The sequence below is a fragment of the Lissotriton vulgaris genome, chromosome 10, assembly GCF_964263255.1.
Source record: "Lissotriton vulgaris chromosome 10, aLisVul1.2, whole genome shotgun sequence".
NCBI lineage: Eukaryota > Metazoa > Chordata > Amphibia > Caudata > Salamandridae > Lissotriton > Lissotriton vulgaris.
The window spans coordinates 366,912,536-366,924,642 of NC_141698.1; the positions used below are offsets into that span (position 1 = coordinate 366,912,536).

Consider the following 12,107-nt stretch of genomic DNA (forward strand, 5'->3'; position numbering starts at 1 on the left):
TTCAAGTCCCTCTCCCTCTTTTTTCTTAGCCGGCATCCACTGCACAAGGACTCATATAGGCAAATGCCTGGCTAATATAATAGCTGGCTCAGTTTCTTTCCTTCAAATTTAACAAGGCTCTGCTTTAAGAGACCTCTTTTCCAACTCTTGCAGGCTCTGTCAAGCACGCTGATCTCACGGAGATGGAGCCTTAAACTATTTGTTGGGGTACATTTTTATAATTTTTATTCACATTGCAATAGCTATAAAAATTGTCCCTTGCTAAGCATCAAAGGAGCAGAGAGAAGTTTTTTGACGTAATCACTACCTTCTGGAGCTCAGATGCAAAGGTGTGTGAGCATACAGTAGCCCCAACTGCCGTACCTCAGCAGTACAACGTTAAAGCAGCATTTTTGCTGCGGAGGTATGGCAGAAGACGATGGTGGAGGGGGATTGGTTTAGATGCACAAAAACAAAGAAAAATGGGAATAGATATAGATATTTCAAATATAGAGTATACAGAAAAAGGCTCTTCCAAATAAAATTGAAATAAGTGGACAGCTAGCTGAAAGGGGCAGGGACAGGAGGCTTTACCGATTCAGAAAAAAGACAAAATAGAAAAGAACATAGAAAATTTGAACAATAAAGGCATCCCCTTCCAAAATTAAACATGGACCTGAAGATATACTTCCTGGCTTTAATCAAACAGCTCATTTTCAGATTGGTCTTACTCTTCTGCATAACCCTACTGCCTATATGAAAGTCACGTTCTTTAATTAGAGTTAAAGAATGCTACTTAAGCCCCAGCTCTACTTTCCAGCCCCAACTTTCAGTTCTCTGTTCGATTATTTAAACATTACCCAGTTTTGGCAAGTGCTACCACCTGCTCAGTCTCACACTTCATAAACCTCTAGGCACAGCGATTGCCCTTGTTGGTCAGCCTCTTTCACCTCATTGGGGATTTGTCCCTCTGTCTTCCTAGAAGCTCACCTCAGCACCTTGCCCTCGTACCAAGCTGATCCCGCCCACAAGTCGGCTGGCCCCTCCCTCCTTCCTCTTACCCAGCCTCCTTAGAGCTCAGCATTTTGGCCCAGATGAGGTCAGTGTCAATAGGCTCCTCGCGGGGGTTAGTGGAGCTGACCTGCAGCATCAGGCTCTCGCAGGGGGCGCCAGTGAGTGTAGCCAGGCCTTCGATAGCGCGCCCTGCCTGGAGGGCAAAGTACGAACCGTGCAGCTTGGCAAGTGCCTTCTCAATCAGTGCTACCCACAGCTGTTTCCTCTGTGCCTGTCAAAAGAAAGGGAGAAAAAGGTGCGTCAGTGAGTGACGTTAGTGCAGACGATTAATGAGAGGGGAAAATCACACCACCTCACTGCAACCTTAAATTTGTGCCATACGTCAAAGTCAGTAGTTGAATGTGACAGAGTTACTAAGAAGACAAGCATGTTAAAACAATGGGTCATACCTCAACAAGATACTAGGGTCTGTAACTTCAATGCTGACCAAAGGTCTACAGGAAAACCACCCACAGTGAGGCCAACCATTTTAAACCAATATGTCTGGCTTATATTGTGTTCGGAGTAAAACAAAAATCTTGCTTCAATGTAAAAAAAAAAAAACAATTGCTTGCTCCATAAAATGCCTCTATAAGATAATACATGTATTGTGTGAGAATTTGGAGCACTTCTGGATAACCAAAAGAGTCCCTTATGCATTGCACTGTAAATACCCCATATGACGTGCAACGCTACATTAAACAGCCAATAGCATGTGGGGAGAAAATTGCTCCTGTGGGAGGAGCCAAAGCCTACTTTATGTGGAGTTTAAGAGCTGTATAATAGAAATGCAGACTGAGGCACTATCAAACAAAAACTAATCAACAGGGCCATTGGTTTCCATGCAAAGCAATTTTCATAAACATAAGCTTCAACTAGCAGATCGGCTAAGCTATTGATATGTAATAACTTTTAAGTTTTCATCATCTCCAGTATACTTGTCAATGTCCACTGACAATGGTGATAGCGAGGTGCCCACCCAAAGAAAATTAACATGGCAGAGAAAGACACAGGAAAGGGCAAGACCAAAATAAAATAAAAAATTTATCATATTGGTCACTCTCATTAGGTCACTTATTATTTAACATGGAAACCATCCTGCAGAAACAATAATTTAGAAGAGACGGTAAAGGAGTTGACAGGTATATAGGAAAAGAACCCAGCATTGGCGAGCCAATAGCTCTTGCCTTTTGGCAGCCAAGACAGACCCATAGGCTGGCCATTGCTTTTTCCAGATGCTATTCAGAATCAGCAAAAAACAGGAAAAAGTGGGATGATTTGTGTATGCATGTGTCATCAAGCATGCACACATTCATTATGCAGCTACGGCAGCCGAGCATAACGACGAGCATGTGAATATATAACCAAGCATGCCTGTGGTGGTGGGCCAAAGGAGGAGCGGGTGAGGGAGAAATCAATGCCAACGGTGGTAGGGCCCAACAGGAAGCGAGGGGAGTCCCCGGAAGACCTTAAACAGCGAGAGAACAAAATAAAAGCAACAAGCATTTGCAATGCAATAGGTATCGCATTAGGAAAGTTTGTGCTATTGTTCTTGTAAATGACAATTTTTTTTATTTATGTGTTGGTTTTGAAAATAGCTAAATTAATAGCTTTGTCATTTACAATGCAGATAGTTATAACTTTCGCAAATGTGACACCTGTAACCTGGGGTTGCGCAGAGTGATGCTGTGGTGTTGCTGAGTAGTGCTGTGGTGGTGCGGAGTGATAATGTGGTGGTGCTGAGTGATGCTGTGGTGGTGCTGAGTGGTGCTGTGGTAGTGCTGAGTGGTGCTGTGGTGGTGCTGTGGTGGTGCTGACTGGTGCTGTAGTGGTGCTGAGTGATAATGTGGTGGTGCGGAGTGATAATGTGGTGGTGCTGAGTGATGCTGGGGTAGCGCTGAGTGGTGCTGTGGTGGTGCCGAGTGATGCTGTGGTGGTGCCGAGTGATGCTGTGGTGGTGCCGAGTGATGTTGTGGTGGTGCTGAGTGGTGTTGTGGTGGTGCGGAGTGATAATGTGGTGGTGCTGAGTGATGCTGTGGTGGTGCTGAGTGGTGCTGTGGTAGTGCTGAGTGGTGCTGTGGTGGTGCTGTGGTGGTGCTGACTGGTGCTGTAGTGGTGCTGAGTGATAATGTGGTGGTGCGGAGTGATGCTGTGGTGGTGCTGAGTGGTGCTGTGGTGGTGCTGTGCTGAGTGGTGCTGTGGTGGTGCTGAGTGGTGCTGTGGTGGTGCTGAGTGATAATGTGGTGGTGCTGAGTGGTGCTGCGGCGGCGCTGAGTGGTGCTGTATTGGTGCCTAGTGGTGCTGTGGTGGTGCTGAGTGGTGCTGAGTGATAATGTGGTGGTGTTGAGTGATGCTGGGGTAGCGCAGAGTAGTGCTGTGGTGACGCTGAGTAGTGCTGTGGTAGCGCTGAGTGATGCTGGGGTGGCGCTGAGTGATGCTGGGGTGGCGCTGAGTGATGCTGGGGTGGCGCTGAGTGATGCCGTGGTTAGTGCTGAGTGGTGCTGGGGTAGCGCTGAGTGATAATGTGGTGGTGCTGAGTGATAATGTGATGGTGCTGAGTGGTGCTGTGGTGGTGCTGAGTGGTGCTGTGGTGGTGCTGAGTGGTGCTGTAGTGGTGCTGAGTGATAATGTGGTGGTACTGAGTGATAATGTGGTGGTGCTGAGTGATAATGGGGTGGTGCTGAGTGATGCTGGGGTAGCGCTGAGTGGTGCTGTGGTGGTGCCGAGTGGTGATGTGGTGGTGCCGAGTGGTGATGTGGTGGTGCCGAGTGGTGCTGTGGTGGTGCTGAGTGGTGCTGTGGTGGTGCTGTGGTGGTGCTGAGTGATGCTGTGGTGGTGCTGAGTGATGCTGTGGTGGCGCGGAGTGATGCTGTGGTGGCGCTGAGTGATGCTGTGGTGGCGCTGAGTGATGCTGTGGTGGCGCTGAGTGATGCTGTGGTGGTGCTGAGTGGTGTTGTGGTGGTGCTGAGTGATGCTGTGGTAGTGCTGAGTGATGCTGTGGTGGAGCTGAGTGATGCTGTGGTGGTGCTGAGTGGTGCTGTGTGGTGCTGAGTGATAATGTGGTGGTGCTGAGTGATGCTGTGGTGGTGCTGAGTGATCCTGTGGTGGTGCTGAGTGATGCTGGGGTGGTGTTGCTGAGTGATGCTGGGGTGGCGCTGAGTGATGCTGGGGTGGCGCTGAGTGATGCTGGGGTGGCGCTGAGTGATGCTGGGGTGGCGCTGAGTGATGCTGGGGTGGCGCTGAGTGATGCTGGGGTGGCGCTGAGTGATGCTGGGGTGGCGCTGGGTGATGCTGGGGTGGCGCTGGGTGATGCTGGGGTGGCGCTGGGTTGTGCTGTGGTGGTGCTGAGTGATAATATGGTGGTGCTGAGTGATAATGTGGTGGTGCTGAGTGATAATGTGGTGGTACTGAGTGATAATGTGGTGGTGCTGAGTGATGCTGGGGTAGCGCTGAGTGATGATGTGGTGATGCAGAGGGCAGAAAGGCACAACAAACTAGTCCAACAGAGGGCAGAAGGGCACAAAAAACGAGTCTAACAGAGGGCACAAAGGCACAAAAACCGAGTCTAACAGAGGGCACAAAGGCACAAAAAACGAGTCTTTGATTTAAAAAAAACTCAGCCATCAGACCAAACCACAAAATGGGCCTTCGACTAACATGACAGATGTAGTGTCGATTGACCTCTATCCTGAAATATCTAAGTGACCTACAATCAGCGTAGCTTCAGCGTCATCAAATCCTAAAACGTCACAAAATAGCTTAAACCGAAGCCCAGAAAACCCATCACTGCTGTTGTAGCAGGCTCTTGCGCTGGCTTCACCACAGGAACTGGCCGCAGGAACTCTCACCTCTTTCGTTAGGAAACTCCATTAAGGATTAGACATCTATGCTGCTGACGTGTCAGATCATCACCCGGGAGGAAGATGTACAAGCCTGACGTTTGTATAGCAAACAGTTCTTGTGAGTTTTCACAGATAGTCACGTAAGCATAGGGCAAATACCAGGTGAAGGAGAGTGCATTTCTGAAGACCTTCTCCAAGTACTTTGGGACAAAAGCGGCAGGCTCACAGTCTCAACACATGCAAAACACAGAGGCACACAGGAATAAACTACTTGACTGCACTGAAGCTGCATGGGACGCTCTGGTACAGCGCTCACAGGAAGCGGGCATTACTGCAGAGATCTGTAGTGAACCCGCAGGCCGCTGGTTGTAACCCATGAAGCAGACATGGTTGCAAGCGCTGCCGTGGGGAATTGTGCAAGGCGCCAAGACAGCACAAGTTTGCTTTGTGTGTCTGTTGACTAGCAGAAGTACTACTGTGCTGCACGCTGTAAAAATGATCAAACATGTTTGCTTTATGTTTATTGTACGCATGTGAGTGGCAGCACACTCCTGAATCCAGCTCCGGGGGCTCCCACCAAGCAAGTAATGTGGCGGGAGGGGTGAGGAACAGGGCAGGAGCACCGGGAGTGGGAGGGGCTGAGATGCCTCATGGCTCCACGGAAACCAGGAACAACGTACTATAAAAAGCCAAACAATGTCTAATTAAACTCCGGTGAAAAAATGGGGATGGTTAGAAACAAAAGGACTCCTATTAAACAAGCCTGGAGTGCTGCAGGAATGAAGGAGCGCAGTAGCAGCAGGATGCCGAACTTAAATTACATTTTGATAAGAGCGTCTGTCGCACAGCCTGGCAGCCGTGAAAGTGAAAGGGTTTGCTTTGTGTGTCTGTTCACTAGCAGAAGTACTACTGTGCTGCACGCTGTAAAAATGAGCACGCCTTAAAAAGAGACTGGGAACAAAAACAAACAATTGCACAGAATAGGGCCAAAAACAGAAGAAATTAAATATCGATTCCCAAATATTTATTACACCGTTTAAGACGTATGCCTAAAATAAACATCAGATACTTTTTAACCATTTATTAGATTACAGAGATTGGAGGTGTGGCTTCCCAGAAGCGTGTGAGCGATGAACAATCAACGTGTAATTAAGGCTACCTTGTAAAGTTAACAAAATCAGATAGCAGCCAACTTCTGACTGCAGATCACCAGAAACTAGATTACACCAGAGGATACAGATTGCGTGGGGTGGCGTTGGCCTAGCGGGAAAAATCGTCCAAAAGGCATCCCAAACCAGAGAGGGTCCACTCAACTTCAGGCATAGAAAAAAGGTCTGACGAAACCTACCAGACAAGACACAGGTGCAGCATGTGCAGCAGCAGTGCTACCCCTCAATACAAACACAGGTACAAGGCAAGGTGACAGCAGGGGCACTGGAAGGTTCAACTACCTCAGCTCAAACAAACACACACAACAGGTAAAACAGCGGCAGCGCAGGCTTCCCTCACACACAAGAGTATGGGCACAGGCAGCCTCCCTCACACACAGCATAGGCGCAGGCAGCCGCTGTGGATCCTCCCTCCACAGGAGAAGACACCGGAGCGGAGGTGCTGCAACAAAACTGTTACACACACACTTAGATTACAGAACAGGCCGAAGCAGGGCATGTTTTCCAACATAGAATGTGCGCAGCAGTAATGCAGCCTTCAGAGTGCCCCGTATATGGGTAGTGTCAACACGGTGTGGGCTGGTGTGTCTGGATGTAAGAAGAGAGGGTGGACTTGTAAGGATGGTGGGGACGAGAGGAGGGTGAGGCGGGGACAGGAGAGCAGTGTTCAGTTTGTGCCTGTGGCTGGAGATGGATACTAGCGGCACTGGACTCTATCTGAGTCCCCCGCAGGCAGTGCTTTAAATGGGCCGGTACTCACCGGTACGGAGTACCAGCACTTTCTAATTTTTGCCCCTTGAGTATCGGAACTTCTCCTAGGACAAAGAGAGTACCGGTGCTCATTGGGGCCTTGCCTTGACACAGGTGGTGCACGTGCACCCCATTTTCTTGTGCCTATGCAGCACTTTGCACACGACCCGCTCTGATTCTGCAAACCTGAGCTAAGTTCGCACAGGAGGGCCAGTACAGCAGCTCTTGTCACCAGGACACAGCAATCTTGTTGTGCTTCTCTGCAACTCTTCCAGCAGCGTGGGGCGGCGGGGTGTTTGGTTTACCCTTTGATCCTGCACAGTAGTAGTTGAGAGTCCACCATAAAACTAATGGTCAAGGACGTGGGGCGCACACTTCCTGGGCAGTACAGCTTTTTAGCACACCATTGTTTTAAATGACTGTAAATGTTAGTTCATCAGCAATTTAAATGAAGCATTTTTACCTGAATGTAAATCCCTGCCCTTGCCGCCAATTTTACGATTACCCTCAAACAAAAATACACTTTACCGGCAACACCATTTTTTGGGGTTTGGTGCATTTAAACCGCTTGTTTGGTATGGGAAACCATGTATAACCCAAATGCGACAGGCAGCTCCAAGGAATGCTTTAGACTTTCAGACAGTTATAGATTTTAGCTGGTAAATGCTTTTGCATGCTGGGACTCGTAGTTCTCCTTTCTCATTATAAGTAAGGGTTTCTAAAAATTCTAGCATGCAAAGCTTTGGTGGCAAAATTCAGAGACTGTTTTGAACATACCCTTATTATTATTAGGGCCAAACACTTGGACAGATATATCTGATTTGTTTACTTTGCGCTTAGATTTCTTGCATATAAAGTTTGGAAAGGTTGAAAACCTAGCCCCACCCATGGCTCCGCCCATAGCTCCGCCCCCACTCCACCCCCCAGTGCACCGCTTCTTTTGGTGAGTACCTGCACTTATTTTTTTTCCATTTAAAGCACTGCCCACAGGCAGCAATCCCGAGTAACACCTTTAAACTCATTTCACGGCACAAGTACTGAACGCACTGGTCCTGGGCTGAGTCACTTGCACGTACAGGAGATTATAGTGCCTAGTAGGGCAACGACACGTTGTGTAATCACTGCCCAACTTCCAGTATGTCTTGCAAGGTTTGTATGAGGATGTGAATCACGGCACTTAAGACAGACGACACTCAGGGAGGAGCCACCTGCCAGGCAGTTGCGGGCTCAGATCTGTCACCCACTAAAGGAAATGGTGAGTAGTCTACTGGGTACGTGTTTGGGTCATCTTAAAAGAGCTTGGAGGGTTAATGTGCCTGACACAGGTCACATGCTTTTATACAACAGCTCAGTGAGTTAATGTGTTTGTTTGAGTAGACACCCGTGTGTGACCTGCTAAGTTCTAATCCTGGCAAAACAGTCAGTGGGTCGCACACACCAGTTGAATGCGTCTGTGCATGTTGGCATCTTTTACCCCAATTTTGACTTCTTCCAAGGCTAAAAAAAAAACCAGGTCCTACTGACTTAACAAATAATTAAAAACAATTAAAGGACAAAAAAAGAATCATCCAGTCTTTGGGACTAAAGATGTAACATTTTTACAAAACTTCAAAAAGTAAGATGCTTCCAGATCTTCGTTTACATCTTGATGACGAGGCATGCACTGCAGAGTGTATCTTTGTTTCAGTGGACGGGCTGCTGAGTCCAGAGCCCTTATTCATCAGCCCTGCTTGTAAATGAGGCCAGTGCAAATAGAACAACAGATGGACAGAATGCAGAACAATGTCATACATTCACCCCAGTACAGATCTGAGGTTGAATGTTTGGATTGTTCTGCTTTCAGTCCATCAACTGTGTGTCTTTTGCTTTCTCGCCCTAAGTGTGTCGAGTATGCCCAGACGTGGGTCCGGGGCTCACTGTGCCACTTGATTCAAACTATCCTGGCTAATGAGGGATGAAACCCCCAAACCGGTCCTAGGATGTTTGTTTACAGTCCAAGGAGGACCTAGCTTGGCAGTTCGGGCTGGACTGCTCACATGAGGCACAGGGTCAACACTGATTTGCATATGGCCGGGTCTAAACTAGGGTGGCATAGTGAGCAAAAGAATGATGGATTTAACCCGTCTCTTGGGTGAATGTTTTGATTTCTTCTGCATTCCGTTCATCAACTGTGTGTCTTTTGCTGTAAATGAGGCAAGGCACGCTGGTGAGGAGTAAAGGGGCCTCTGGGCAGCTGAAGCTCACACTAGGCAGAGCACACACTGTTCGTGCTCGGACACTGCACTGGGACTTAAAGCCAAGCACACAACTTCTGCTAAAACCACCACTTCTGGCGTCAAACTACCTGTGCAACCAAATGGAGAGTGCCGCTCAACCTGATGAAACTTCACCAAAACAACAGGATAATGTGACTCCACCACATGAAATGGAAATGTCACCCTCAACGGATTGCAATATGCAGTGCAAATATACAATATGGAATATAAGCCATTTATGGTTAATCCACTTCCGGTCTACTGTGGAGCACATTTCTACAAAGTTCAAGTCTCAATATGAAACAGGCAACTGACAAAGCCAAGTGTTATGTTATGTGTAATTGTAAAGCGCTCCATCACCCGCGTGGGTATGCGGTCACGGAGCGGATGTGTGCCTAGTTCCAGGGTGGTTAATCGAAAAGCCAGGCCTTCAGCTTCTTGCAGAATTCAAGAAGAGAGGAGGAGGCTCTCATGTAGAGAGGGAGGTTGTTCCATGCTTTAGGAGTGATGTAAGAGCACACTATATGGTTGTGTACATGCGTTGGATGTGTGCAAGGCGGAGCCCTGCTGTGAGGTGGTGTCTGGATGGTTGGTGGAAGGAGCAGCGACTTTTCAGGTAAGTGGAGCCTAAGTTGTTTAGTGCCTTGAAGTACGAGTTACTTACCTTCGGTAACGATGTATCTGGTAGACACGATTCTAGAAGCAGATTCCTTCATGTGGAATTATCCCCAGGTGTGAGACTGGATCTGGAAACTTTTTGCCACAACATCCCTGCGCGCCGGGGCAGGGTGACACCACGCGACTCAGCCCAGGTGTCGTCCGCGTACATGACGTCAGCGAGGTCACATAAGCCCCACCCCAGCACGCCTACGTCAGTTTTCTTTGGAGAACTTTTCCAAGCAACAACGCGGAGCCACCAGGCAAAACTGTGGGAGCATGGGACCAGTGTGCGAAAGAGTAGAAAAAAGGGGCGGAATAAAGAACAAAGCAGAGCCCCGAGCAGTCACACAGACAGTATGTAAACCTCCCCCCCCCTCCCCCCCCCGGAGACAGGGAACATATGTAAAGTCATGACACCAGTAGCAGGCTTACAACCCTCACCCGGAGAGGGGAAGGGGAGCCCGCCCCAGAACAGACAGGAACAACAACAACCCTCCAAGCCACCCCAGCACAGAGGGCAACCATACCCCAAGGGACAAGGGCAAGACACGGCCAGATGACCCCAACACAGAGGACAGCAGAGGGGCAGGGACCCCTAGCAGCAAGAGGAGGGAGGGGAGGGCAGAAATTGAAGGCAACCCCCCCACCCCCCAAAAAACTTGGAGCAGCCAGAGTAGCGGGGCACAGGAGAACTATAGCCCCATCCTCCAGCGAACCAAAGAGGAGGAAGGAACAGCAAGAAGACGGAAAGAATGCACTCACAAGAGACACAGCCCCCACCAGGAGGCGAGTGCCAACCAACCTAAGGGTCCTCACAGAACAGGGAGGAAGGGTGGGCCGAATAGGAAACTGCGGCTAGAATCGTCTCTTCCAGATAAATCGTTACCGAACGTAAGTAACTCGTACATCTGATAGAGACTACTAGCCGCAGATTCCTTCATGCAGAATAGATACTCTAGCAATACCCACGGGGAAGGAGGGACTGCGAAGGACCTACCAGCCATGACAGGACAGAGGGTCTCACAGGGGACCAGACCCTTGGGCCGGTCAAGTAACCCGGCACTTCCCAGGCAAGGGGAGCACCCACAAGCAGAACACCACTAACCCTAGAGGAATGGAGGAAGAAGAAAGAAGAGGAGGCCCTCACACTCACGATAGAGGAACCAAGGGCAAGGCCAGAGAGGCGGAAGTACCCCACACCCCTCCAAGGCAAGAAAGCTTCCATCCAAAGCCAGGGAGAGATCCCAGAGGGCCCAAGGAAACTAGGAAAAGAAGGCTAGTCTACCCAGATGGAAGGCAACAGGCTAGCCAGTGTGGCACCAACAGACATAGCCGCCACAAGCAAGAAAAAACAGCCCAGGGCCCCTGGAAGACTAGGTGGCGACGCCTTATAGGGAAGAGCACAGAATCATCCCAGCCCGCAGGACGGGAGCAGGGAGGTGAGGAAATGGCTTGACACCACCACGATGGGCCACGCACACGACCTCAAGAAGCAAAGCAACATACCTAAACGCCACGGAGAACAGGCACCCAAAGGCCACCAGACTCCCCAGCAGAGCGCAAGCTATATAACAGCTACCACTACAACACATAGTGTACGCTAAGTCCCAAGACATGGGGAACCCTCTTTGGAAGAACTTCCTCAGCAAAGGAAAAAACAAAAAAGGCACAGGGAAAACACCAGTGCGAAAGGCTTGACAAGCAGACCAAAAGAAAAACACATAAGGCCTAATCTCAGAGCCAAGTCTGTGTAACAGTTCCAGCAAAAAACACACACAGTGAACAAAGGGCCATCCAGCAGCCAACAATGCTAAGGTCCTAGCAAGGAGGACTCAATGGCCAGAAAACACACTCTACAGCAAGAACGACCGTCCCAAGAAGGACCAGAACCAGCTCAACTCCGCAGTCACTGAGGAGGGGAAGAAGGAGGAGGAGGAGGAAGATAAGGAGCAGGAGGAGGGGGACCTAGCCCTGCCAGGAACCTTTGGATGGTAGAGTCACCCGAGGGATGGAACAGGCTACCTTCAAATGGAAGATCAATGAGCCACTCCCAAATATTTTTGGGGAACACGCCGCCCCGAAACAAAAGCATGGCGACGGAGGGCGACTGAGGAAGCCATGGCCCGGCCCAGCACCTCCGAGATGTCCAGAGCGGAGTGGAGAATAAATGCTGCTAGCTCCCGGTCATCCAACGCATGATGCTGTAAGTCCACCTGAACAGTCTCTTGAGAAGCTGAGGATCCCAGAGACTCAGCAGAGTCCCACAAACAAGAGGAGTCCCTAGCCAGTACACACAAGGTGTTAAGGGCCCACAGGGCAGCGCTGGTCGAGGCAAACATGTTGCGCCCCCAAGAGTCCAGCCAGCGGGCCTCTCGGGACGGCGGAGTCAACAGTGGCGG

General features: G+C 49.5%; 1 protein-coding gene across 3 annotated transcripts in view; it reads right to left on the bottom strand.

The window, feature by feature from the left end:
- CAPN15 (calpain 15) overlaps positions 1–12,107 on the bottom strand; it is a 374,161-nt gene that overhangs the window by 78,099 nt on the left and 283,955 nt on the right. For all 3 annotated transcript variants that reach the window (XM_086941170.1, XM_086941172.1, XM_086941171.1), the window contains one exon: positions 1,041–1,264. In XM_086941170.1, coding sequence (XP_086797296.1) covers positions 1,041–1,264 — 224 coding nt within the window. The remainder of the gene's footprint in view (positions 1–1,040; positions 1,265–12,107) is intronic.